Raw genomic sequence first — 24,865 nt, 5'->3', positions numbered from 1 at the left:
ATCCAATCCATATTTCTTCATCTTCTCTTAAGACTATCATATAAGAGTTGGCTAAATACCTTATTTAAATAAAACTAAATCCAAGTTGAATATGACTTTTGCAAGATTTATTATTTTTTATTAAGATGTATTATTATTAATTTGGTAAGTTTTTTTAAAAACTAAAAATATTGTTTACTTGGCATGACTTGACTTTGTTCAAGTGCACTGCCCGCCCAACTGACTTATATGTTTATTATCTATGGAGCCAAAGCTCTTACTTTATTTCTCACAGCATTCAGTAAAGTATTTTGCACATAATAAACACTCACAAAATGTTAAATAAATAAAATAATATTTTGAGTGTGTGCATAACTCATCCAACAAAAAAATCTTCATTGAGAGGCTTTATGTACAATTTCCTGGAACTATCTCTTTTCAAAATATCTCCTATCACCAATCTAACTTCTCTTGGCTTTAATAACTTTTGGCACTTCCCACCCATATGAGACTCATATATCTGACATTTATAAACAAGAAAAAAAATTCCTTTTCCTCATTAAAAATAACCTCTTTAGGTCTATGGGAATTGAATATATACTAAGTTATCCAATGGGTTTGGCCCAGATATGGAGACACTGCTGATGGTGCATGACAAAAGAATAATGTAACGTCACCTGCCACAATCATAATGAATTCCCAAAATGAGTCATAGTATCCACTAAGTTACAAATGGCAAGAAATGTCAGTTTAACCTCTGTTTAGGCCTCAGGCAAAATTGCTGCTGTATTAAAATACTCCAATATAAGCTTTTTCATATCACTCTGTTGAATACTACATGACATGCTACTGCATAGCCAGCAAAAGTGAATTTCTGATAACACCAGGTCTAGTAAATGGAGCCTGAGAATACTTTTCTTAGCAAGATCCAGAGCTCTTCAGTGGGCTTATGACACAATAAAGTCATTTATAATTAGAGGAAAATATCAGCAGTGATTATGGGATTCTTTCCAATTATGGATTTCCTGATCCTTGAATTAAGACTTCTTTGGCTCTAAAATGAAGCAGACTAACACACTCAGACTATGTCTATCAATATTTTTGGGCTGGAAAGCTCATGTAATTCCAGGATTCTTGGTAAGCTGTCTGACTCTTTTACTGGCAGAGTCGTCTTTCAGAGTGAATTTATTATTTATAGATGATTGCTTATATTCTATTAAAGTAATCTTCCATTTTTTACCCATGTTGTAGTTTTATGTTAAGGAAAAAAACAAAACAAAACAGGGAAATTATGGTATCTGAATGAGTATGTGTTTATCTGTGCTATTCTTTGGAAACTGAAAGCCAAAGGATTCTAATGTGATTTTTTTTTGTAATCTGACCATTTTTCCCATTTGTCTGAGGATTATTATGTTTATCTGTGGATAACTACTATAATATTCTCAGTACTACTTATTAAAACTCATCTCCTGAAGTCTTGCTCGACATTGCTAATTAACTTCTTCATTACCATAAGCATGCTGCTAAGCCACACTACTGTCATAAAATTTTTAAATGAATAAACAAAATCATGTAATATAAACAATGATACAGCTGCTCATTGTTTATACAGCTCAGCAAATAATGGCCAAGTGCTACAGCCTGAATCAGTGAATATTATTCCTTCTCATTAATGGAAAAAGAAAGGAATCTAGTATAAGCCGAGTATGTCAAAACAGCAGGGAGCTCACATATTTAGGAGGCAGCCAGTGCTGTATCTCTGCCTATAGTACCCATAGATACCCTGCCAAATGATAACTATGTCCTACTTGTCCCATTTCAAGCAGTATAATCAGTCCACTTTAACACTAAAATGAATTGCTTTGAAATTTAAAAGGATCAATTCCATCACATATTCATTCTAATTAATTTAAGATCTTGAGTACAGAGCTGGACACAAAATTAAGAATTAAATAAGTATTTGTTAACAAAATGAATTATGTAAAATTTTTAGCCTTATTATATAAAATAATTAAGGAAATTTAAAAGGCCTCTGAATTATCTCAAAGAGAATATACTTAGAATCTAAAATCAGAAATCATGATAGCTATTAGTAAAACAAGATTTTTAGATTTTCCATCTCTTAGATTTTCCTTTTTCCCATAGTCTAGCAATGCAAAAAACCCCAAGGCTTGTGTGAGGCTTCATATTATTTTATTGCTTTTACTATTTCATATTATTTTAAACAGGAAAAATAGCAGAATTGCCTTACATACTAATCGGAATAGAGTACAGTCAAAACAAATAAATCAAACTTCATGCAACAAGAATGAATGACTGTATTTTCAGCTCTAAATCAGGGGGATGGATGGTGTAAAATTAAAATAATTAGAGGAAACTGAACAAAAAATCTTTGGAACAAACAACTACTATTTACCCTAGTCACTAAGCCAAATATTTCTAGGGATAACTCTAAATAATAGATATTTTTTTAAAAGGCAAAAGGAAAATTTAACATAAAGCTTTTCATAAAAATAGTTATTTCCTTTAGTGGAACAGCAATTACATGCACAATTTTAATTTTAAAATTAAAATGATATAAAAATTTTGAGTGCCTTTTAAGCATATCAGCATATTTAATTCAACAGGTTCACATTTGAAAACATGCTTTTAAATTTTACATTCTTATTAGGTCAAAGCCACTAGATGTTTCTGTCTTAAAAGAGAAAAATGAGAGCAGCAGGGGGCTGGACCAAACAAAGATTACACATCAGCCTGATTCAGGATGGGCACGTTTTCTGCATCCACTCAGATCTCAGCTGGCAAATCTGAGTGCCATTCATGCCAGCCTTGAATAGCCAGAATAAATGAACAGTCAGAAAGAGTGATCGGACTCAGGCAGCAAAATAGCATTTCAAAACAGCTTGTCATCTGTCCATGTTTACAAAAGTCAGTGGGAATGGACAGAAGAAGGAACTATCATGTATTCCAGACTATGTGTTAGTATACTTGTAAAATTATGAGCATAAATGAAAAATTCAGAATTCTACCTATCTCACTTTTGATTATGAAACCAAACTTAGCCTTAAATTAGAATATGGAAGTTTGAGGTATTGCTCATGGTTTAAGGATGGGATTATACTGGTTGCTACGTTCCTTCAAATACAGTGACAGGTCTAATTTGTTTTCCTGCACATTTTTCACCTTTTTTTGTTTGTTTGTTTCCCAACATACGATTAGACCATGAGTGGTTGTGAGGCACTGCATGATTGCCTAGAGTCTCATTGCTCTTCTCACTGTGTTAATTAATTCCAGCTATTCAAGGTGAAGATGAATGGCATCTTGCATTGCTAGGACAAGCCTGAGAGGGGATGTGTCCATCCTGTATCAGGCTGCTGTTCTTTGCTGTCAACCACACAGGTAGTAATTCTATGAGGACACAAAACAGGGTCATTTAATAAAACAAAGTGATGCATTTCACTGCCAGAACAGCCTTAGCCCAGAGAGGAGGTAGAAAGTATATATCGCTCCACAGATTCTTAATGCATTAAGATAACATTCCTAAGATATAAATTTTATTTAAACCTTAGGGAATCTAGAGTAGTGATTTTTTCCAAACCCAGAATCACCTTTAAAATATACTATCCCCACGCCTCACTTTGCATACTGAATCAACATTTTAGGGCTGTGATTTGAAAGAGACAGGAAATCTGCATTTTAACATGCTCCCTCAGTGATTTTTACAGCCTCATTGCAGGAGTCATCAGATAGGGGATTGGGAAACCAAGGCAATCAACAAATATCACAGAAATTTAGAAAGCAAAAAAAAAAAAAAAAAAAAAAGTTTAATGTTTTTAATTATACTCCATAGTGTATACTAACCTAGTATATACAACCTAGGCATTATGGCCTACACAGTAATTCTCAAATTTAGCAGCCTATTAAAAGTAGATTACTGAGATTCACCCCCCGAGTTTCTGATTTAATCTGTAGTGAGACCTGAGAATTTGCATTTGTAACAAGTTCCTTCTGGACTACGCTTTGAGATCCATTATCCTATATAACTTAGGAATCACTTGCCTATAACCTACTTGCACACACTAAAGTTCTATTACACAAAGAAATATAAAAAGAGGCTTTAATTCACCAAGTATTTAAACCCACTGTTCACTAGAACAAAATTATTTGCCTCCCAAAATAACTACATAAAATTGCAGCAAAACACTCTAATACTTTCACTATGAATGGTTTTTAATATAATTACACCAAGATAAAAACCATTAGTGCTTCTCCTTCATCAAAAATATTCATTGGATATCTTATTTTAATGGTTAATAGTCTATGTTCAATAAACATACTTACCTACTTCTTCCTAGAAAACATAAGCATGAACATAAAAAGGGCATAGTTGTATAAATAAAAAAGAATATTGAAAGTTTCAGATGGGCAATTTATCTGCTTTATTGTCAAAGCTAAAAGTAAAATATTTAAGTTTCATCTCTGATTAGAATTCAATGTGGGTATATTTAAACTCATGGTTGTCTTTTTATGTTTTTGCCTTTTCAATTTTTATCCTTACAAACAACTGGTGAAAACTGATGCTTTAAAAGTTTAGAAGTCAAAATTGACAGAAAATACCACTAAACCAAATAATATAATGACTCTGTACTCAAGGGGTAGAAGCAAAGTTTCTAGGAATACCCAATACTTTTAAGAACTACAAATTTTCTTCCTTAGCAAAGAAAAAAAAGCAGAAATGGAGTAAGGCTCCTCTCTTACAGTTTCATTCTCTCAGTAAGACTATGGCAATTTCTTATTTGTGTGTCCTAGTCACAAGGAGGTGGGAATTAGGTAGTTGGGTAATTGTCCTGAACACAGTTAGAAGGCCTTTTTACATTCCATCATAGAATTCTAAATAGATTATTGTTACTCTAGTCATGTGGAATATTAGCTTAATTTTCAGAAATTTATTTCAAATATTTCAGAGACTTAACATATTCACTAAAGAAATTTGGGAAAACCCAGAAAACCTCAAATCTGAACCATTAAGAAATTAACTATCATTAAAACTCTGGATCCTCAGCTTGTTAAAAAATGTACTAGGTATAATGAATAGGCCTATTCTACATAAATCATTTTTTAAAAACTTAAAAAAAAATTTTCAAACATAAACAATAGTAGAAAAATGTATAATGACCTGAATTCCAAATCATTTAAACCTGCTTTCTAAGAAAAATTAGCAATACATAATGAATATTTCTGATATCATTAAATATTCTTAAGTCACATGACTTTGTTAGTTGTACTGCTGAAGCACTTAATAAGTGATCTAATAATTGTATATAAGTTTAATGGGAAAGTAGAAATCAATATATTCAAGAAGAATACATGTGTTACTTAGGGAAAAAAGCTCTCAGGGAAAGAATTTACACAGAAATAACTATGGAACTCTTTTTTTTTTTTAATACAGAGTAATTGTATCACAGATATTACCTTCAATTTAAATGAATTCATGTAGTTCTTTTATGTAATTAAAATATTATAAAATTATATTCTGTAAAGGTACCTTTTATTATGCACTATATACATTGCACAATAACATATAATGCTATCTGTACTCTATACGGATATATTTTTAAAAACTCACTATATTTTATAAACTACTAAAGGAGTTTCAAAAATAAGTTTGACTATATTTAATTTTTACTTTAATAGATGATTTTAGGCTCTAACCCCAATATACAATTCAACTCCACTAGATAATTATTTTTTATATTCCTTATGTGATATTTTGTCCTGAAATTCAATACTTTCATGGCACGTATCTCTTAAGATTAACATCTTTTTCAGTTGTATAACTCAGAGAACTAAAACCTCCACCTTAATTCACATATGTCTTCTAGTTCACTATTTGGTTTAGAAAATTTTAGCTTTTCCATGCTTGCAGAAACTGGGCACTTGAACCTGTGTCATGGCATTGTGAATTCTTAACTTTGGAACATGATCAGCTAACTCAGTAGTCCTGTTCATCCCCTGAAGTACTTTGCCATGTTCCTGAAAGCTTAAAAATTATTGTTATACCAAAAGCTGTTATAGGAATCCAGAGTATATGAATCTATTCATACTCGGGGAAAATTCAGTGAAGGAGGTATAAAAATACTTTTAAAGCAATTAAATTCTCAAGAATTGTTTAATGTGCACAGTGGCTGAAACACATTAATAGCTACTATTATGTCACACTCAATTAAAATTTCAGAGTAAAATTTTCCTTTTCTGACAAGAGTGGGCTTCTTTTACTAACAATGTAATGATTTCTGAGAAAGAGTTACAGGAGTTAAAGGTTGTTGGTACTTTGGCAAATTGTAATCCTGGCTTCTTTAAGTTATTACAGCCAGCTTGAGACCAAATGGAATGATATTAGTAGAAAGACTAAATTTCAGTATAAGAGCTTTGCTTACTTATCATTTCATGGTACCAGTACTTAACTTAGTATATTTCTTTCTAAGGAATAATTGATCAAATAATGCTTCCTTCTACCTCCAACACTGACCAGGGCTTTTAATATCTCTGTGCCAGCAAAGATAGATGTCACATTCATGTCTCCTATTCCAGCTGCTTATTAGTCACTTGGGCAACCACACACAAAGCTTGCTCTCTATGCACACATGTAAGAAAGTCTCTCCAGTGAGCAAACCTAGAAGTGGATTTGCTAGTATATAAGATATGCCAATCATGTAGACATGGGCTCTACTAAATATTGCCAAGTTTCTCTCAAAAGTGGTTAACAACAATTTATATTTCAGCCAGCAAGGTATAAATATTCCATACTTTGTCTTTAATTTTATCTTTAACCACTTGAGGTTATTTCTTAAATCAATCTTGGAAAATAACATTTTTAAATGCATGCTCTTTCATCACCTTCCCTTTGAAGAAAGGGAACTCATTCATTTATTGTTCATTTATTTTTAGGAAAAAAAATTTATTTCCCTCATTCTTTGCCTAACTCCTTTCTTTTCCTTCTTCGTTTTACTTTTTCCCTATTTTTCTAATCTTGCTCATGGAGAGTAACCATAATAGTATTGCTAGCAAAACATCTGGATTAAGAAAATGGAAATAAGTAGAAATAAATCTAACAAAGAGCCAGTCCCCAAAGCTCTAAAGTCTTTTATTTTTTTTAACATCTTTATTGGAGTATAGTTGCTTTACAATGGTGTGTTAGTTTCTGCTGTAGAACAAACTGAATCAGTTATACATATACATAAATCCCCATATCCCCTCCCTCTTGCGTCTCCCTCCCTCCCTCCCTCCCTATCCCACCCGTCTAGGTGGTCACAAAGCACGGAGCTGATCTCCCTGTGCTATGCGGCTTCTTCCCATTAGCTATCAATCTTACGTTTAGTGGTGTATATATGTCCATGCCACTCTCTCACTTTGTCCCAGCTTACCCTTCCCCCTCTCCGTGTCCTCAAGTCCATGCTCTACGTCTGCATCTTTATTCCTGTCCTGACCCTAGGTTATTCAACCTATTTTTTTTTTTTTTTAGATTCCATACACATCTGTTAGCATACGGTCTTTTAAATTCCTCAGAATTTCCGCAAAAGTTTCTACGTCTTCTAATCCTCCAATAATTCAATCTGTTTCTTCAAGCATTTCTAGGAACAGAAACACACACACACACACACCCCACATCAAATCTATGCACCATTATATCATATTCTATTGTATGTTTGTGCGTATTATAATTTTTTCCCCTGTAAATATAAACTGTTTCAGCTTCATGACTTAAACAAACCTGGGCTTCTTTGAAACCCACATCTACATTTATCAACTGGGTTTCTCTGGACAGATGATTTTACATTTCTGAGTCTTATTTTCCACATCTGTACTTCATAGCATTTTTTTTAAGCATTAAGGCATGTGTGTGAAACCCAGTACAATTTGGAGGGGATGTCAGGTGCTTTGTGTGTGTGTGTGTGTGTGTGTGTGTGTGAAAACGGAAGTGATCTGGAACCATCTCTTCAGTTCTCCAAAGTCCTCTCCAGAAACACCTGTAGCTCCTACATCCTACACCATCCTCTTGACAAGACCACTGGACCTCTACTTTACTAGAGCAGGTCTTGGCCGGGGATGGGGGGAGGGGAGTACACAGCAAAGCAGTGGAGACTGCTCTCTCTCAGTCTTCAGCCAAATGAGACCAGACACCCAGGTGAGGAAGGCCTGCCCGTCTGCCAGCCACCCTGTTGTAATATGTTGATACTGTTTCATACACTGATACTGTTTGCCAAGCATTGGAGCGAGGCACATGCCAAGGAGGGCCCTCCACCCCACTGCCCAGATGGCCAGATGCAGGGCAGAGTGCAGTAGGTGCTTTGTAACACTAGCTGCTGTTCGCTTGTCCTTATTCTAAATGAGTTTGATGTGGCCTTGCTACTTTGCATTTGCTACTTCATTTTACCTGCTTTACTTATATTCTACCACCTGTACATTGCCTTCCTGCTTTTCCCTTGCTCCTTAGCTATGGCACCTGTATTCTTTTTAATTACTGATTGGAGGCAACATGACATAGCAGAAAGTCAGACTAACATTCTAACTGTAACTCTGGACTATGTATGTGACATTTGAGTTATTTACCGTCTCAGATCCTAAATTTCTTTATCTGGAAATGAGAATAATGTTTTCTTTGCATGATTTTTATTAGGATTAAATTTGGTAATCTATGTAAAAGGCCAGAAAAGAAAGCACTCGACAAACAGTAGCTAATAAGTACTACTATTTTCTGACACCCCTCCCCCTTTCTCCTTCTGTTTCTTCTATTTGTCTTCACTATTCTGTAAACTCGATGAGGGCAGGGCCAATGCCTGCCCTGTTCACAGTTGTAACCACAGAGTATAGCACAGTGATTGGCCTCAGCTACCTAAAGTAGCTGAGTAATGAAAGGAAGTAAGGAAGGGAGAAAGAAGAGAGAAAGAGAGGAAGAAAGACCTATCAATCATTGGACTTCTGACTTAAGCCCAGTCTAGCTCCCTGCTTCTGCTTTCTGCAGCAGGTTTGATTTTGTGCCTGAATTTCACTTTTCACCTTTGACCTTATCTTAATATTTCCAATTCCACTTTCAAGCTTCTTCTCCACAAACAGGTTGAAGGATTTATTTTTCTGTATCAAAATAAAGAATGAATTTTCAGAAACCCCTTCCCGACTATTATCACTGTTTGTCTCAGATTGCTCTCAGTGGGCTTCTCTATAAAATATAAAAGTCTCTTTTTTTTTGTTTAATATGTAAATATGTATACTATACAGCAAAATTATCATAGATTTTGAAATTTTGTTTTCACTAACTTAAAAAGTTTATGATTTTATATTTTTACTGAACGAAGTGTTTTTAAGTGCCATTTTCTCTCAAAAGCAAGTTTCTTCAAAAACATTTCTTATTTAAAAAATTAGCATAAGAGGGCTTCCCTGGTGGCGCAGTGGTTGAGAGTCCGCCTGCCGATGCAGGGGACACGGGTTCGTGCCCCGGTCCGGGAAGATCCCACGTGCCGCGGAGCGGCTGGGCCCGTGAGCCATGGCCGCTGAGCCTGCGCGACTGGAGCCTGTGCTCCGCAACGGGAGAGACCACAACAGTGAGAGGCCCGCGTACCGCAAAAAAAAAAAAAAAAAAAAAAACCCACAAAAAGTTAGCATAAGAGATAATTCTAAGTTATGAAATCAACAAATACCTAACTTCACTTGCATTTGTATATTTTTGGTAGAATTGTTTTTTCTAACATTAGTTTTAAAAATCCAGATTTTAAGGCTAAAATATTTCAGTCACATGACACTTCAAAGAGAAAGTCCTAGATAATTTTAATTTGTATTTTCATTGGGGTAAGTGGATGCATAGAGTTTGGCTATGAATTTGTACTACTGAAGGGAATGAAGAGAAACAGGTAAATTCTTATTAAGCAAACAAAAAAGATATCCATTTGTTTTCAGGGAAATCTGACATGTCTCATCCCATAAAATTATACAACATGGTAAATTATACCTGTAATTTAGGTATCTTAAATTTTTGGTCATTAATCATTATTATCTGAGAATTTAGCCCTGTGGTGGAAAGTAGTTATTAAGAGGGAAATACTCTTCTGCTTAAATTCATATTTTTGCTTGGCAACCCTATTCTAAGGTATTTGTTCATTGTCTAAAATTTAAAAAAAAAACAACAGAGAAATAAAGCAAATGTCAGACTTTGGTATATAATAAAGTTAATTCTCAGTTATTTATGTCAATATGGATAGAAGCAGAGTATTCTAAAGTGGAACCCCTCGATAACCAGAAATCCCATGATAATCACTATTGCCAACCCTGACAAGATGGGCTAATAATGAGCAGCCGAACTATTTCAGTTCCACCTGCCTGCCCTCTGGTGGATGTGCTAATGAGCAGTGAAATGGCTACAGCAAAGACAGCTGGTGTGAGTGGGAAGCTTATTCACAAGTCATCTTTTATGACTATGAGCTACATGTAGAAATAATCATGATTATTGTCCTAATAATTATACATTTATCAGGGACATCACTCTGTAGGAAAAAAAATTAATAAGTTAGTAACATTTGTGAACCTTGCAGCTTGTCTCCTTTATTAGGAGGGTCACCTAGATGTGGGATGAATGGCTAACACTGGGCTCAGCTGTACAAAGCCAGGTCCAGCTAGCTGTGCTTTGTACAGGACTGTGATGTTGATATTCAGAGCCCGAAAAGCAGAAGGTGTTGTTCTAGGAAAGGTTTAGCCTTCAATTATGAAGAAGAAAAATACAAGACATGTAAAAACAAACGTAAGAGAATTCAGCTGATGTTAAGTGGCAATGGAATAGCTATTGCAAATTTTGCAAGTTTTGGCTGTGCTCCCTGAAACATCACCAGCAGCAATGCCCTTCAGGCAGCAGCTGTCACTACAGGCAATGAAGAAGCATTGGAGAGAAAAAGAGGGGGCTCCTCTGCAGACAGGCAAACAGATGATGCATAAAAATACAGACCTGGATGAAATTAGCAACAAGTAGCTATTTTTTCTTTTTGTAAAGTTCACTCAGCTACTAAGATAGATGTAAATTAAACTTTAGAGACAATGTGGCATCTCAAGTGGAACTGTGAAGCAATCCTAACCCATACACTGAGGACAAGTTTGATTTAAAATCCCACTACTTTCAGGCTCTATTTTGTGACTAGGGTGCAACATATTTAACTAAATCGTTCAGGAAGCAGATTCAGCTACTTATTAAACACGTGACAGTTTCAAAATGTTCAAGATTCTCTGCCCAGCACTCACATTACTCAGCTGTCAAAGTAAAGGGCTCAGATATATGATGTGAAAATTACATTTTAACGAGGTGTCATGTGTGTTTAAAGTTCTTATTCATCACTACATAGCCACAGCTTTTACTGGAGACACAGATGCACTTAATTAGCATATTATAAGGACAGAAGGTTCACCTTATCTGCATTGTTAAACTGTTATGTGTAGGCTTTTTGTTGTGGTTTTAGAGTCTACTACCTTCAGCATATACAAGAATGATTACATTTACATAAACTCAAATGGCTTTCAAGAAAATGTGGATTGTATTTGGGAAGCAGAAGAGTAGGCACTAGACAGTAGCTACATGTCCTTATCATTTGTGGTTCATACTGACTGCTTGATGTGTTTCACTAAACCTCAACCAACAGATTTTTAGATCTGTTAGACACACTAAATTCAGAAAAATTTTGGCTCTGGGCTTCTCTGTCTATTCTTATTATCAACCTGAGCCTACTACTTTTTCCTTCAGTAGGAAATAGTGGAAAATATTTGTATATTTGACAAGGAATGTTTGGATTATTCAGTGGACACTTTAGAAACAAAATGGAAGAGTCAAAGAAAATACCTCACATCTCCTATTTTATCAATGAATAATGAACTCAGCACAAGGTGCTTTAGCAGAAAGAACTCAAGAGTGAAAGTCATTCAACACCAGTTAACTAAAGGCAAGTAAAGCAACTATTTAATTCCCTCACACCGGATATATCAGGATATCAGGTAGAATTTTAGCATTATGATGCTGACATGAGAATCACTCAAATAACTTGTGAAATAGCTAAGTATTGTTTGGAGGTTTTTAATGTGTATCTTACAAAAGATAGCCAATTGGAAGCAATGATGAATGTATAGTTTTATCATATTTTATAGGACAGGAAAAAGGCTCAGTTAAAAGTACATTTGAGGGCTTCCCTGGTGGCGCAGTGGTTGAGAGTCCGCCTGCCGATGCAGGGGACGTGGGTTCGTGCCCCGGTCCGGGAAGATCCCACATGCCGCGGAGCGGCTGGGCCCGTGAGCCATGGCCGCTGAGCCTGTGCATCTGGAGCCTGTGCTCTGCAACGGGAGAGGCCACAGCAGTGAGAGGCCCGCACACCGCAAAAAAAAATAATAAATAAAAGTACATTTAAGAAAAATTCTAGATTTGCTAGTTCTCTGCTCAGAAAAAAAAAAATAGCACTTTCATATTTACTTTATCCTCAGGTGCTAATGCTTACAGGCATTTTTGATACTGGTGTCCAAAACCAAATCAATCACCTGTTCTGCACACAAAATGTATTTTCAAAGGAACACACTTATTCACTTGAATACACTTTCTATTTTCTCTAAGTTGAAAAAATTCCTGTAATTCATTAACCAAAAAATTTGAGAATAGGTTCCGAAAATAAAATTCATTGAACAGTTGTTCATTTTCTTTCCCATTGTAAATACTGACTAATTTCTCTAATTACTTCTTCTGGAAGAAAGTGCATTAGGTGTTAAAGTGCTTTGGCACTTTTTAACAGACCTAACTTCCTTTAGGTTACCAAGTATCGCTACAATCTGAGTGAAGAGAAGAAGTAGGTGTGGGTGGTGTGTGGGGAATAAATGGGGTGACATAACACTTCCAGATCATAGGATTGCATGGTAAACTGTGAAGAGGACTACCTGAGAAGCATACATGTAATCTTAATAAAACAAATGTTAGGACTAATACTCCCATTCCCATAATATGCTGAAAAAGAAGGTTTCATATATATATATATATATATATATATATATATATATATATAAAATTCATTTATTTATTTCTTAAATTATTCAACAAATCTTGACACAGTATGATTTCACCGTTGAAAAATAGAGGTAATTGTTTGGAGTGCAGATCTATGGTAGTTATCTAATCATGAGAACTACAAATTAGATTTGCATCTGCAGAGTGTCTGACACATGGGGATACTGAGATCACTTCTGTCAAGTGAATGCATCCAGACACATAGCTTCAGTAGGCATACTTTCCACTACTAGTGTCATGGAAGGGAGCATGAATCTCAAGTTGGGCTGAATTTTAGTAGCTGAGTAATTTTTAAATAAATTATATGAGCTGTAGTGCCTTAAGCCCCTCAATCAGATGATATGGATAATAATGGTCCTTGTAGGGTTGGCATGTAGATTTTATGTTAATTTTGCTATGCCTATTACATATATCATAACAATAATTTCCGAGATAGGTATTTTTTTTTTCCATTTTATAGTTGAGGAAACTAAGACCAAGAGGCTCAGTAGCCTGCCTATAGTCAAACAAGCACCTGAGGCAGAATTAAAACACAAGTCCTTCAGGCTCCCAGATCCATGTTCAGAAGCAGTATGCCACCTCCAAGGATGCTTCACCTGAGGATTTTTATACATCTCAGAGAACATATTTGTCTCAACTTCTAACACCCAGATCTTTTAATTTACAGAATAGTAATATTCAGTAGAAGTAAAACACAGATACCCCATTACATAAAAACTTCAAAAGTGTGACTTTTCAATGATTAGAGCTCAGTTGAAATCAGAGCAAAAATACTCAGCTTGCTTCCAACAGATGGCAACAGAAAATATACTGCAGATCTATGGACTTAGAATTAGTCAGAATTAGTCTTTTTGACCCTAACGCATTTATAGTTAAGTTGGTTTCCATACATAGACACATAAGAAGATCCGTAATAAGAATTCATTAAAGGAAATTTCTTTGAAAAATGTCAATGTAATTTATACTAAAGAAAAACACTCAGTTGAAACTTTGTGTAGAATAAGGTGAACAGCCTCCATTAATGCTAACTGAAATTCTCATATTCATGCATAAAATGTACACTTATTATTATTCTACACTTATTCTTTCTACCTCTAAACTGCTAAGTCCACACCAAAGTACTAGCTTTTTAATTTGAGCATTCATGCATGAAAATTGATAATTTTTCTTGTGATTATATATACAAATTTAATACAGCTGAAATCTCACTCTTTGCAAAACATTAGAGAGCTTCAGTGTCATTTAAAAAGAGTGAAAACTGAATCTCCTGGCTTAAGTTAGGAATTTGTTTCAGAAGCTGAACTTTATCATTTCTCAGTGTTTGTCACTTTAAAAACATGCTTCTAACAAATAGGAGCACTAGTACAAGTGGGCAAGGTGGCTGATAATTTAACTCCCATAATCAAACAAACAAATTAAATGAGTGGTATAATTTTCCTATGTCCACAATTACAATGATATCATATATATGGATACACACATAATTTTATTAATGTACGTTAGAAATATTTTTTGGCAAGTCTCTAAATACATGAGGCTATGGTATCATCATTTTCTTTAAGGATAATTTATAAACACTAAGCTAAGAATTTGCCTCAGTCCATCAAATCAAAACCTGGAATGTTAATTAATTTTAACCTATCTATTATTCTAAACAAAAATAATGCATGATCTTTCCAATAAATAAAATGAATATACGTTACTGCTCCTTATTCACGAACATTAAAAGATGGTGAGTTATTATATATTATTTCTTTGGAGGCAATTAGAAATTACTCCAGTTACAATTAAAAGTCAAAAAAGGCTAAGAACCACTCGTCAAGAGTTTTCACTGCCAAAATATGAATTTTGATTTAAGAACATCACAGATCTGAAAGAACTGTCTTCCCAGAATATTCCAGATGATTTGCTTAGGTTTTTAATTGAAGGATGTGTTGGATTGAGAAACCTTACCTGTACAGAGGTTAGCCAGGTCTACGAGATTTTTGAGAACTTAGTAAGGAGAAGTTGCTTTTGCTGCTGTTGTATATTAGGCTTCTCCTTCCACACAAAGCAATTCAACATAATATCAGCATTGCTGGCCATGGAAAGAATTGCTGTCACTCTTACAGGGATTAGAGAAAATGCCACCCAATTTGACATTCTATCACAGTGAGAAGTGGAAAGGCATTCATTCATTCATCCATTCATTCATTCAACAAAGAATTATTGAGCCTTTATTTTCTATATGTCATATATGACACTAGTGTCTAAGAAGGCAGAAATAATGGTCAGATGAAAAATAATAAAAAGATGGGTAAGGCAAGATTACTGGCTCTATGGCACTTAGAATCTAATTGTATAAGAAGATATGTATATAGTGAAGTAAGTTAGTAAGCAGAATGACATGCTAGTAAAAGCAAGGTAAAAGCAATGCAGAAAATAAGAAATATTAACATGTAAGCACTAGAAGAAAAAAATTAAACTATGAATTGCTATGTTACTATCAAAATTCGGACACCTATATCTTACTTTTCCATTATACTTTATCAGGAGGAACAATATTATTGCTAGTTAAAATAATTTAACTTCTAGACTAAGATAATTCTGCTCATTTTTGCAAATAGAAATGTAAAAGATAAAGCAATTTATGACTGTCTTTAAATAATATTAAAAGTAAACAGTATGTCCTAGAGAGGAAAAATACAATTTTAAAGAATGGGAATTAAAGCTTGTCTCCTTTTTTTCAAAGCTGAGTTTTGCACTGCTGTTTCTTATAAAATTGAGATCTATTTTTTTGTCTGTATCAGTTATGAACATTTTTCTGTATGTATTAATTAGATACACTCAGACATATGTACAGTCAAACCGACAATATTCCCAGTAGGGGTGGTCATATATGATGCTCTTGGTGAGTTGAATATATTGGTGCAGGCCTCCTGAAGAATTATATCAAGCCAACCCTTCGACATTTTCCAAGTAGAGAGCACTTCGCAGGGCATGTCACAATTAATTAGACGGGATGGCATTCTATTTTTGCAAAGGTTTTGTGTACTTCACTACACAAAGAACTAACTAGCTGATAATGAAAATGCCCTTCAAATAAGGGCTGAAGGTTGGAGACTAGCTGCACAGAGGAGGAAGAGTCAGTTTCTTATGCCTATATTTTTTTAAAGTTGAAAGTGATTAACAGCAACAATTTTTTTAGCTGAAAAGACAATGAATAACTTTCAATGCACAGGCCAGAAGACCACAAAAGGATGTCTAATCAAAATATACAATCAACTTACTAAGAGCAAGTTGTAAATATTGCCCCTTAAAGTACCATCAAAAGTCAAACTTACCTGATCTACTATCCAGAGGTCCAAAATCCAAAGAATATTTCACGACGTGATAGTTATTCCATACATAAAGAAGGTTGTCCCTGGGATTGTAATCCACAGCTGCTATGTACTGGTATGAATTGGGAAAGGGTACATCCACCAAACTATCCTTACTTTGGTCGGTGTTGTAAATGTAGTCAATCTTATTCCCTGTGGCCTCATTGTCATCATCCTCATATACAGATTTGACCACATACAGAATCCCACATATCATAAATGCGTTGGAAGCTGACCTTTTATCATATGCAGTATCCCATGTCCCTTCAATCCGCAGGGTGTAAGGGTTCAACTGACTAATGACAATTTTACCATTGTTTTGTTCTGTTGCATAGATTACCCATAGCCCATTCTCATCCACTGCAAGGTCTATGTCAGATTTGCCTCCCCAACGGTAAGGGGAGGTATCATGGTAATTGGCATTTGCTATGATAGCCTCTCCACTCTTTATCCTAGTCCGCAAATCAAACTTTACTATGTTCCTGGTGCGCTCTTTATTGAAGAACAAAGCTCCGTCATACACTACAAATCCTGTGCCATCCACCCTGTGAGGGAGCTTGTAGGTTGTAGTTGGCCTTCCAGCAATGAAGTCATCCTTGGATGAGTACTCAGTCAGGGTATCAGTTCTGTAGGGGGTCCAGGGCATATAATAAATCTTGTCAGAAGCCTGCAGAGGGTCTTTGCACCATGCCCCAGATTGGTGGTCGGACTCAAACAAATGTTCACTCTGGTATACTCCTTTTAGTAGTCCAGGACAAAGAAAAACTGTTGGAAGGGAAAGAGTCAAAATAATAAATGTATTAATTTTAATATTTTGTCATATATTCTTATTTTTCACCAAATGGAATTCAACTCTAACAAGAAATACCCACCACCACTTAATTATTTTGCTGTATTCTTCTGAGAACATAAAGTAGTCGTCCACATTAATTTTGACATTTGTTCATAATCATTTTGATTTCATTTGCTGAAAAACTTTGGCCTTTTAAAGAGTGGCTGTGCTTTCCTTTGCTCTTTACCTTTGCAAGTGTCTTACAATAATTTTGGATATGCTACATATATAATTGTGACTTATGTCTATGTATTCTATAGACATATAACAAATATAAATTTTTATATGTGATGGTTTTATATATATTAATTGGAATTTTTAAAGATATTGTTTTCATTCTGATGCTGTGAACTATTCTATACTTATTAAGAAGCATATGGAAATACAATAGTAATTAAAATATAATAATAAGGGAAAAGAAAAGCCCTGTAATACAGGCCACTGAGCCTTCTAGGTAAAAAGCTCTTAAAGCTGCTGTAGCACACACAGAGCATGCAACCCACACAATTAAAAATGAGTGATGGATGGATACTGGAAGGAAAAAGAGAAAGGCAGAAAAAGAAAGGAAAGAAGGAATAAGGAAAGAAGAAAAGGTGAAAGGTTACAGAGAAGAACCCAAGATCTAGATTTTAATCAGTTAAAAATGTCCTGTTAAATACAGTAGTATTGGAACTTAAAAACATGTACCTTTTACTGTTACATGAGAAGAACATTAAAAAACAAGATTACTTGCTACAATATTTTGCTGCTCATACTTCAGACTGAAAATGGGCAGGAATTATCTGATTCAGTTGATTTTTAGTATGATTCAGTAGCACATCATATGAGTGGTGGTAAAAAAAAAAAAAAAAAAAAAAACAACTTGGCCGATTCATCTGTAATGAAGGGGCTAAAAAGCAATGTTTCCCAAAGGGAGGTCATTGAAGCACCTGTTTTAAGTGGTTTAGCCACATATTACACAGAAAAAAAACAGGGATCCCTAGCCATCTGTGCTTAAGAAATATCATATGAAACATAATACCAGGATTCTAATAGCTGAGGTACATTAGTGAATCTCCAAGATGGAAGTGGGGAGGGTGAGAAAATTTCACAAACTAATTTGATCATGGAACCCTTTCTACAGAGCCTGATGGGGTGTAATGTTCTGCTGAACCTGTTATGGGAAACAGTGCTCCAATATTTTTGCAGAGAAAACACATTGAAAAATAATCATGTAGTCCACTGTTATGTTTGAAATGATTAGAAGTGTATTGGGAGGAGAAATTAGGAAATCACAAGAAATTTGGATGTTGACCCATATTTTAATGATTAAAGTATTATTCTCTTGATATTAGTGATTAGCTCTTTAACAACAACTATAAACCTACATCCAATGGAAAATAATCTAAGATGAAACTCAGCTAGGGTTTACAGATTATTAAAAAGGAAAGTACATTATTAAAATGCCCAAAGTTTTAATTTTGGAAAAATGAAAAGTTTAGGGGAAAAGTTAACTATCAAAATCTTCCATAGCAAGGATAGAGGGCCATCATCAAATTATAGTCGACAATAAAATTGATTATTAGAAGAATTTCTCAGGATTCTAATATGATGTCTATAATTATAAACGATTGGTAGGTATTATTGTCAAAATTGTATATAAACTTTATGCTGGTTAATAATCAGCCCTTGGTTACTAAAGCAATTTATTTTAAGATATTTTAGAAAACCACCTCCCCTTTTCCCCTAATAGTTAAAAATTAAAGGAACAGGGGAACCACACCAGAGCTATGGAAAATTATCTAGTATAGAAATAAAAACAAATCTAAAGCAGTTACTATCCAAAACCATCTACCGTTTTTCTATCTGCTTAAATAAAGAGGAATAGAATGCACGGTTGAAAATTTTACACTATTAAACTGTTTTAGGATTAAAAAAATCAAACCAGCACTGGTCAGTACAACAGACTAAAGTGAAGTTGAGCAGCAGAAGTAGTAAATAAATTTTCATAAAATAGATAAGAATTAATAACAAAATTATTTTAACTAGATGTTAAACTGTTAAATAACTTAGCCTATAAATAGTATATAATTTATGAAAGGTATTTAATTACCTTTTTGTTCCACTTCTATTGGAGAGAGAGAAGTAAAGAGAGAGAGGAGAAAAGAGAATAGATTAATGGTACGATATTGGCCAAGCACTTTTTATTCACCTCTTCCAAACTGAAAGTAAATAATTTATTTCACTCATACTTGCTTTATTGAACATTATGTTTTTTTAAAAAACCCATTCCTCTATAAAATTATTTTTAAGAAACAATCACATTATAAGCTTAAAAATACAGTACAAACTTGGAAAAAATAAGGCAAAAGTTAATCAAGCTAAGACTGAGTAAACATACCATTCCAAATTATAGACATAGGGAATACAATATTCATAATAATAACACAAATATTTTCCATGTGAAAGACAGGTTGGTAACTATACATAGAAACCTTTCAGATAGCTGGGATAGTCTCATTTATTAAATATTATAGTTTATATCACTATTTAACATAATAGTCTTGCTTTTTACCCATCTCAAAAATTGATGTCTTCAGAAGAAACTACTCTGTAATTCATTTCCTAAGGCCTAATATTTTCTATAAGTTGTCAGTATTATGAGAAATGTACTTCATGGGGTGACACATTAACAGGGAATGATCTCATTCTGAATAAACATATTTAGAATCTTTATTGAAGAAAGTTCTATTCCTCACACTCAACAATATTTTATATTATTGTGGAAAAATATCGTCTTTCAGAAAAATCTGTATCTGAAGGTTGATATAAATAATAAGCCACCTGCCCTGGGCTTTTCTGAAATTCCTAAGTGAGCCTTTCAACAAACTCTTAAAAGAATAGATTGGTATCCTCAAACATGTTATGGTTATGTATCTTTCAAATTAGATTCCATTATTATTTTAAGATATTGACTAATACAAGTCAGGGAAAATTCAGGGAAATTATAACATATTCATGAAACTCATCAAGCAGCATCTTCTTTATCTTATAAACATTTGTCTCATTGGAGACAATTTGCCTAGATCACAACAAGAAAAAAAAAAAAAAGAATCAATGGGAAAAAAGTCAGGAAAGAATGGGTTCATAATACAAACTTTGAAAAAAAATCACAGATTTCAAGTGATACAAATCTAAGATAATTTCAGTGGAAGGGATAAATTGAGCTACTATGCACAATAAATAAAACTACAGGAAATTTTTAAAACAAGGGAGAAATACCATTTTGGATAGTTACTTTTAGGTGAGATTTTTGTGCATTGACCTAAGCTCATGTCTTCAATTGTTGGCAAAATCACACTCATTTCTCTCCACTGACTTTTTTTGAAAGCTCAGTATCACACGTGTTAGAAGACAAAAATGGAATATATGAAAAGTTATGCTTAGGAAGTTGTAAATGGGGTTCTCTTTTTAAGATTCCTTATCTCATTAATTTACAAATCTTATTTTTAGCAATATTTCTAGGACTCTTAAGAGCTCTATGATACTTATACTGTTAAAATTTATCATCATCTTCAATTATGGATCTTTATCAAGTAACTGTAGTGTTCACTGGACTGTATGCCTCATTATAGGTCAGTTAAAAGCTTTACCTAAGAGATGCACTTCATGCTATGGCTAGATTACTAACAAACCTGAGTTCAGACTGACAACTAGAAGAACAATAACTAAGCACCTTAAAAATTATTTAATCAGAAGAGCTTCAAGATGGCGGAAGAGGAAGCCGTGGAGATCACAGGACATATTTAGAGTGATGAAAGGGAAAAACCTACAACCAAGATTACTCTACCCAGCAAGGATCTCATTCACATTCGACGAAGAAACTAAAACATTTACAAAGCAAAAGCTAAGACAATTCAGCACCAGCAAACCAGCTTTACAACAAATGCTAAAGGAACTTCTCTAGGCAGGAAACACAAGAGAAGGAAAAGACCTACAACAACAAACCCAAAACAATTAAGAAAATGGTAATAGGAACAAACATATAGATAATTACCTTAAGTATAAATGGATTAAATGCTCCAACTAAAAGACACAGACTGGCTGAATGGATATAAAACAAGACCCATATATATGCTGACTACAAGAGACCCAGTTCAGACCTAGGGACACAGACAGACTGAAAGTGAGGAGATGGAAAAAGATATTACATGCCAAAGAAAATCAAAAGAAAGCTGGAGTGGCAATCCTCATATCAGACAAGTAGACTTTAAAATAAAGACTATTAGAAGAGACAAAGAAGGACACTCCATAATGATCAAGGGATCAATCCAAGAAGAAGATATAAAAATAGTAAATATTTATGTTCCCAACATAGGAGCACCCCAATACATAAGGCAAATATTAACATCTATAAAAGGGGAAATCAACAGTAACACAATCATAGTAGGGGACTTTAAAACCCCACTTTCACCAATGGACAGATCATCCAAAATGAAAATAAATAGGAAACACAAGCTTTTAATGATACATTAAACAAGATGGACTTAATTGACATTTATACGACATTCCATCCAAAAGCAACCAATACACTTTCTTCGCAAGTGCTCATGGAACATTCTCCAGGATAGATCATATCTTGGGTAACATATCAAGCCTTGGTAAATTTAATAAAATTGAAATCGTATCAAGTATCTTTTCTGACCACAACATTATGAGACTAGATATCAATTATAGGAAAAAAATCTGTAAAATATATAAACACATGGAGGCTAAGCAATTCACTACTTAATAACCAAGAGATCACTGAAGAAATCAAAGAGGAAATCAAAATATACCTAGAAACAAATGACAGTGAAAACACAACGACCCAAAACTTACGGGATGCAGCAAAAGCAGGTCTGAGAAGGAAGTTTACAGCAATAAAATTCTAACTCAAGAAACAAGAAACATCTCAAATAAACAATCAAACGTTACACCTAAAGAAATTAGAGAACGAAAAAAAAAAAAAAAACAAAGTTAGCAGTTAGCAGAAGGACAAACATCATAGAGATCAGATCAGAAATAAATGAAAAAGAAATGAAGGAAATGATAGCAAAGATCAATAAAACTAAAAGCTGGTTCTTTGAGAAGGTAAACAAAATTGATAAACCATTAGCCAGACTCATCAAGAAAAAAAGGGAGAAGACTCAAATCAATAGAGTTAGAAATGAAAAAGGAGAATAACAACTGACAGTGCAGAAATACAAAGGATCATGAGAGATTACTACAAGCAACTCTATGCCAATAAAATGGACAACCTGGAAGAAATGGACACATTCTTAGAAATGCACAACCTTCTGAGACTGAACCAGGAAGAAACAGAAAATATGAACAGACCAACCACAAGCACTAAAATAGAAACTGTGATTAAAAATCTTCCAACAGACAAAACCCCAGGAGCAGATGGCTTCACAGGTGAATTCTATCAAATATTTAGAGAAGAGCTAACAGCTATCCTCTCAAACTCTTTCAAAATATAGCAAAGGAAGGAGCACTCCCAAACTCATTCTAAGAGGTCACCATCACCCTGATACCAAAACCAGAGAGAGATGTCACAAAGAAAGAAAACTACAGGTCAATATCACTGATGAACATAGATGCAAATATCCTCAACAAAATGCTAGCAAACAGAATCCAACAGCACATTAAAAGGATCGTACACCATGATCAAATGGGGTTTATCCCAGGAATGCAAGGATTCTTCAGTATATGCAAATCAATCAATGTGATACACCATATTAACAAATTGAAGGAGAAAAACCATATGATCATCTCAATAGATGCAGAAAAAGCTTCTGACAAAATTCAACATCCATTTATGATAAAAACCCTTCAGAAAGTAGACTTAGAGGCAACTTACCTCAACATAATAAAGGCCGTATATGGCAAACCCACAGCCAATATCATCCTCAATGGTGAAAAATTGAAACCATTTCCTCTAAGATCAGGAAAAAACCAGGGTTGCCCACTCTCACCACTATTATTCAACATAGTTTTGGAAGTTTTAGCCACAGCAATCAGAGAAGAGAAAGAAATAAAAAGAATCCAAAACGGAAAAGAAGAAGTAAAGCTGTCACTGTTTGCAGATGACATGATCCTATATATAGAGAATCCTAAAGATGCTACCAGAAAACTACTAGAGCTAATCAATGAATTTGCTAAAGTAGCAAGATACAAAATTAATGCACAGAAATCTCTTGCATTCCTATACACTAATGATGAAAAATCTGAAAGTGAAATTAAGAAAACACTCCCATTTACCATTGCAACAAAAAGAATAAAATACCTAGCAATAAACTTACCTAAGGAGACAATAACCTGTATGCAGAAATCTATAAGACACTGATGAAAGAAATTAAAGATGATACAAATAGATGGAGAGATATACTATGTTCTTGGATTGGAAGAATTAACATTGTGAAAATGACTATACTACTTAAAGCAACCTACAGATTCAATGCAATCTCTATCAAACTACCACTGGCAGTTTTCTCAGAACTAGAACAAAAAATTGCACAATTTGTATGGAAACATAAATCACCCTGAATAGCCAAAGCAATCTTGACAAAGCAAAAGAGAGCTGGAGGAATCAGCCTCCCTGACTTCAGACTAAACTACAAAGCTACAGTAATCAAGTAAGTATGGTACTGGAACAAAAATAAAAATATAGATTAATTGAACAGGACGGAAAGCCCAGAGATAAACCCACGCACATATGGTCACCTTATCTTTGATAAAGGAGGTAAGAATATACAATGGAGAAGAGACACCCTCTTCAATAAGTGGTGCTGGGAAAACTGGACAGGTACATCTAAAAGAATGAAATGAGAACACTCCCTAACACCATGCACAAAAAATAAACTCAAAATGGAATAAAGATCTAATTGTTAGGCCAGACACTATAAAACTCTTAGAGGAAAACATAGGCAAAACACTCTATGACATAAATCACAGCAAGATCCTTTTTGATCCACCTCCTAGAGAAATGGAAACAAAAACAAAAATAAACAATGGGACCTAATGAAACTTAAAATCTTATGCACAGCAAAGGAAACCATAAACAAAACGAAAAGACAACCCTCAAAATGGGAGAAAATATTTGCAAATGAAGCAACTGATAAAGGATTAATCTCCAAAATCTACAAGCAGCTCATGCAGCTCAGTATCAAAAAAACAAACAACCCAATCCATAAATGGGCAGCAGATCTAAATAGACATTTCTCCAAAGAAGATATACAGATTGCCAACAAACACATGAAAGAATGCTTAACATCACTAATCATTAGAGAAATGCAAATCAAAACTACAGTAAGATATCGCCTCACACTGGTCACAATGGCCATCATCAAAAAATCTACAAACAATAAATGCTGGAGAGGGTGTGGAGAAAAGGGAACCCTCCTGCACTGTTGGTGGGAATGTAAATTGATACAGCCACTATGGAGAACAGTATGGAGGTTCCTGAGAAAACTAAAAATAGAACTACCATACGACCCAGCATTCCCACTACTGGGCATATACCCTGAGAAAACCATCATTCAAAACGAGTCATGTACCACAATGTTCATTGAAGCTCTATTTACAATACCAGGACATGGA

General features: G+C 34.3%; 1 protein-coding gene across 3 annotated transcripts in view; it reads right to left on the bottom strand.

Moving 5' to 3' along the window:
• Positions 1-24,865, bottom strand: part of ADGRL3 (adhesion G protein-coupled receptor L3) — an 864,166-nt gene that overhangs the window by 303,968 nt on the left and 535,333 nt on the right. For all 3 annotated transcript variants that reach the window (XM_027089631.1, XM_027089632.1, XM_027089633.1), the window contains 2 exons: positions 19,338-19,352; positions 16,378-17,178 (listed from right to left, as the gene is read on the bottom strand). In XM_027089631.1, coding sequence (XP_026945432.1) covers positions 16,378-17,178; positions 19,338-19,352 — 816 coding nt within the window. The remainder of the gene's footprint in view (positions 1-16,377; positions 17,179-19,337; positions 19,353-24,865) is intronic.

The sequence above is a fragment of the Aethalodelphis obliquidens genome, unplaced genomic scaffold, assembly GCF_003676395.1.
Source record: "Aethalodelphis obliquidens isolate GAN/ISIS:26980383/991018 unplaced genomic scaffold, ASM367639v1 scaffold67, whole genome shotgun sequence".
NCBI lineage: Eukaryota > Metazoa > Chordata > Mammalia > Artiodactyla > Delphinidae > Aethalodelphis > Aethalodelphis obliquidens.
The sequence above is the reverse complement of the archived record's forward strand: the minus strand, read 5'-3'. Positions and strand labels throughout refer to the sequence as shown.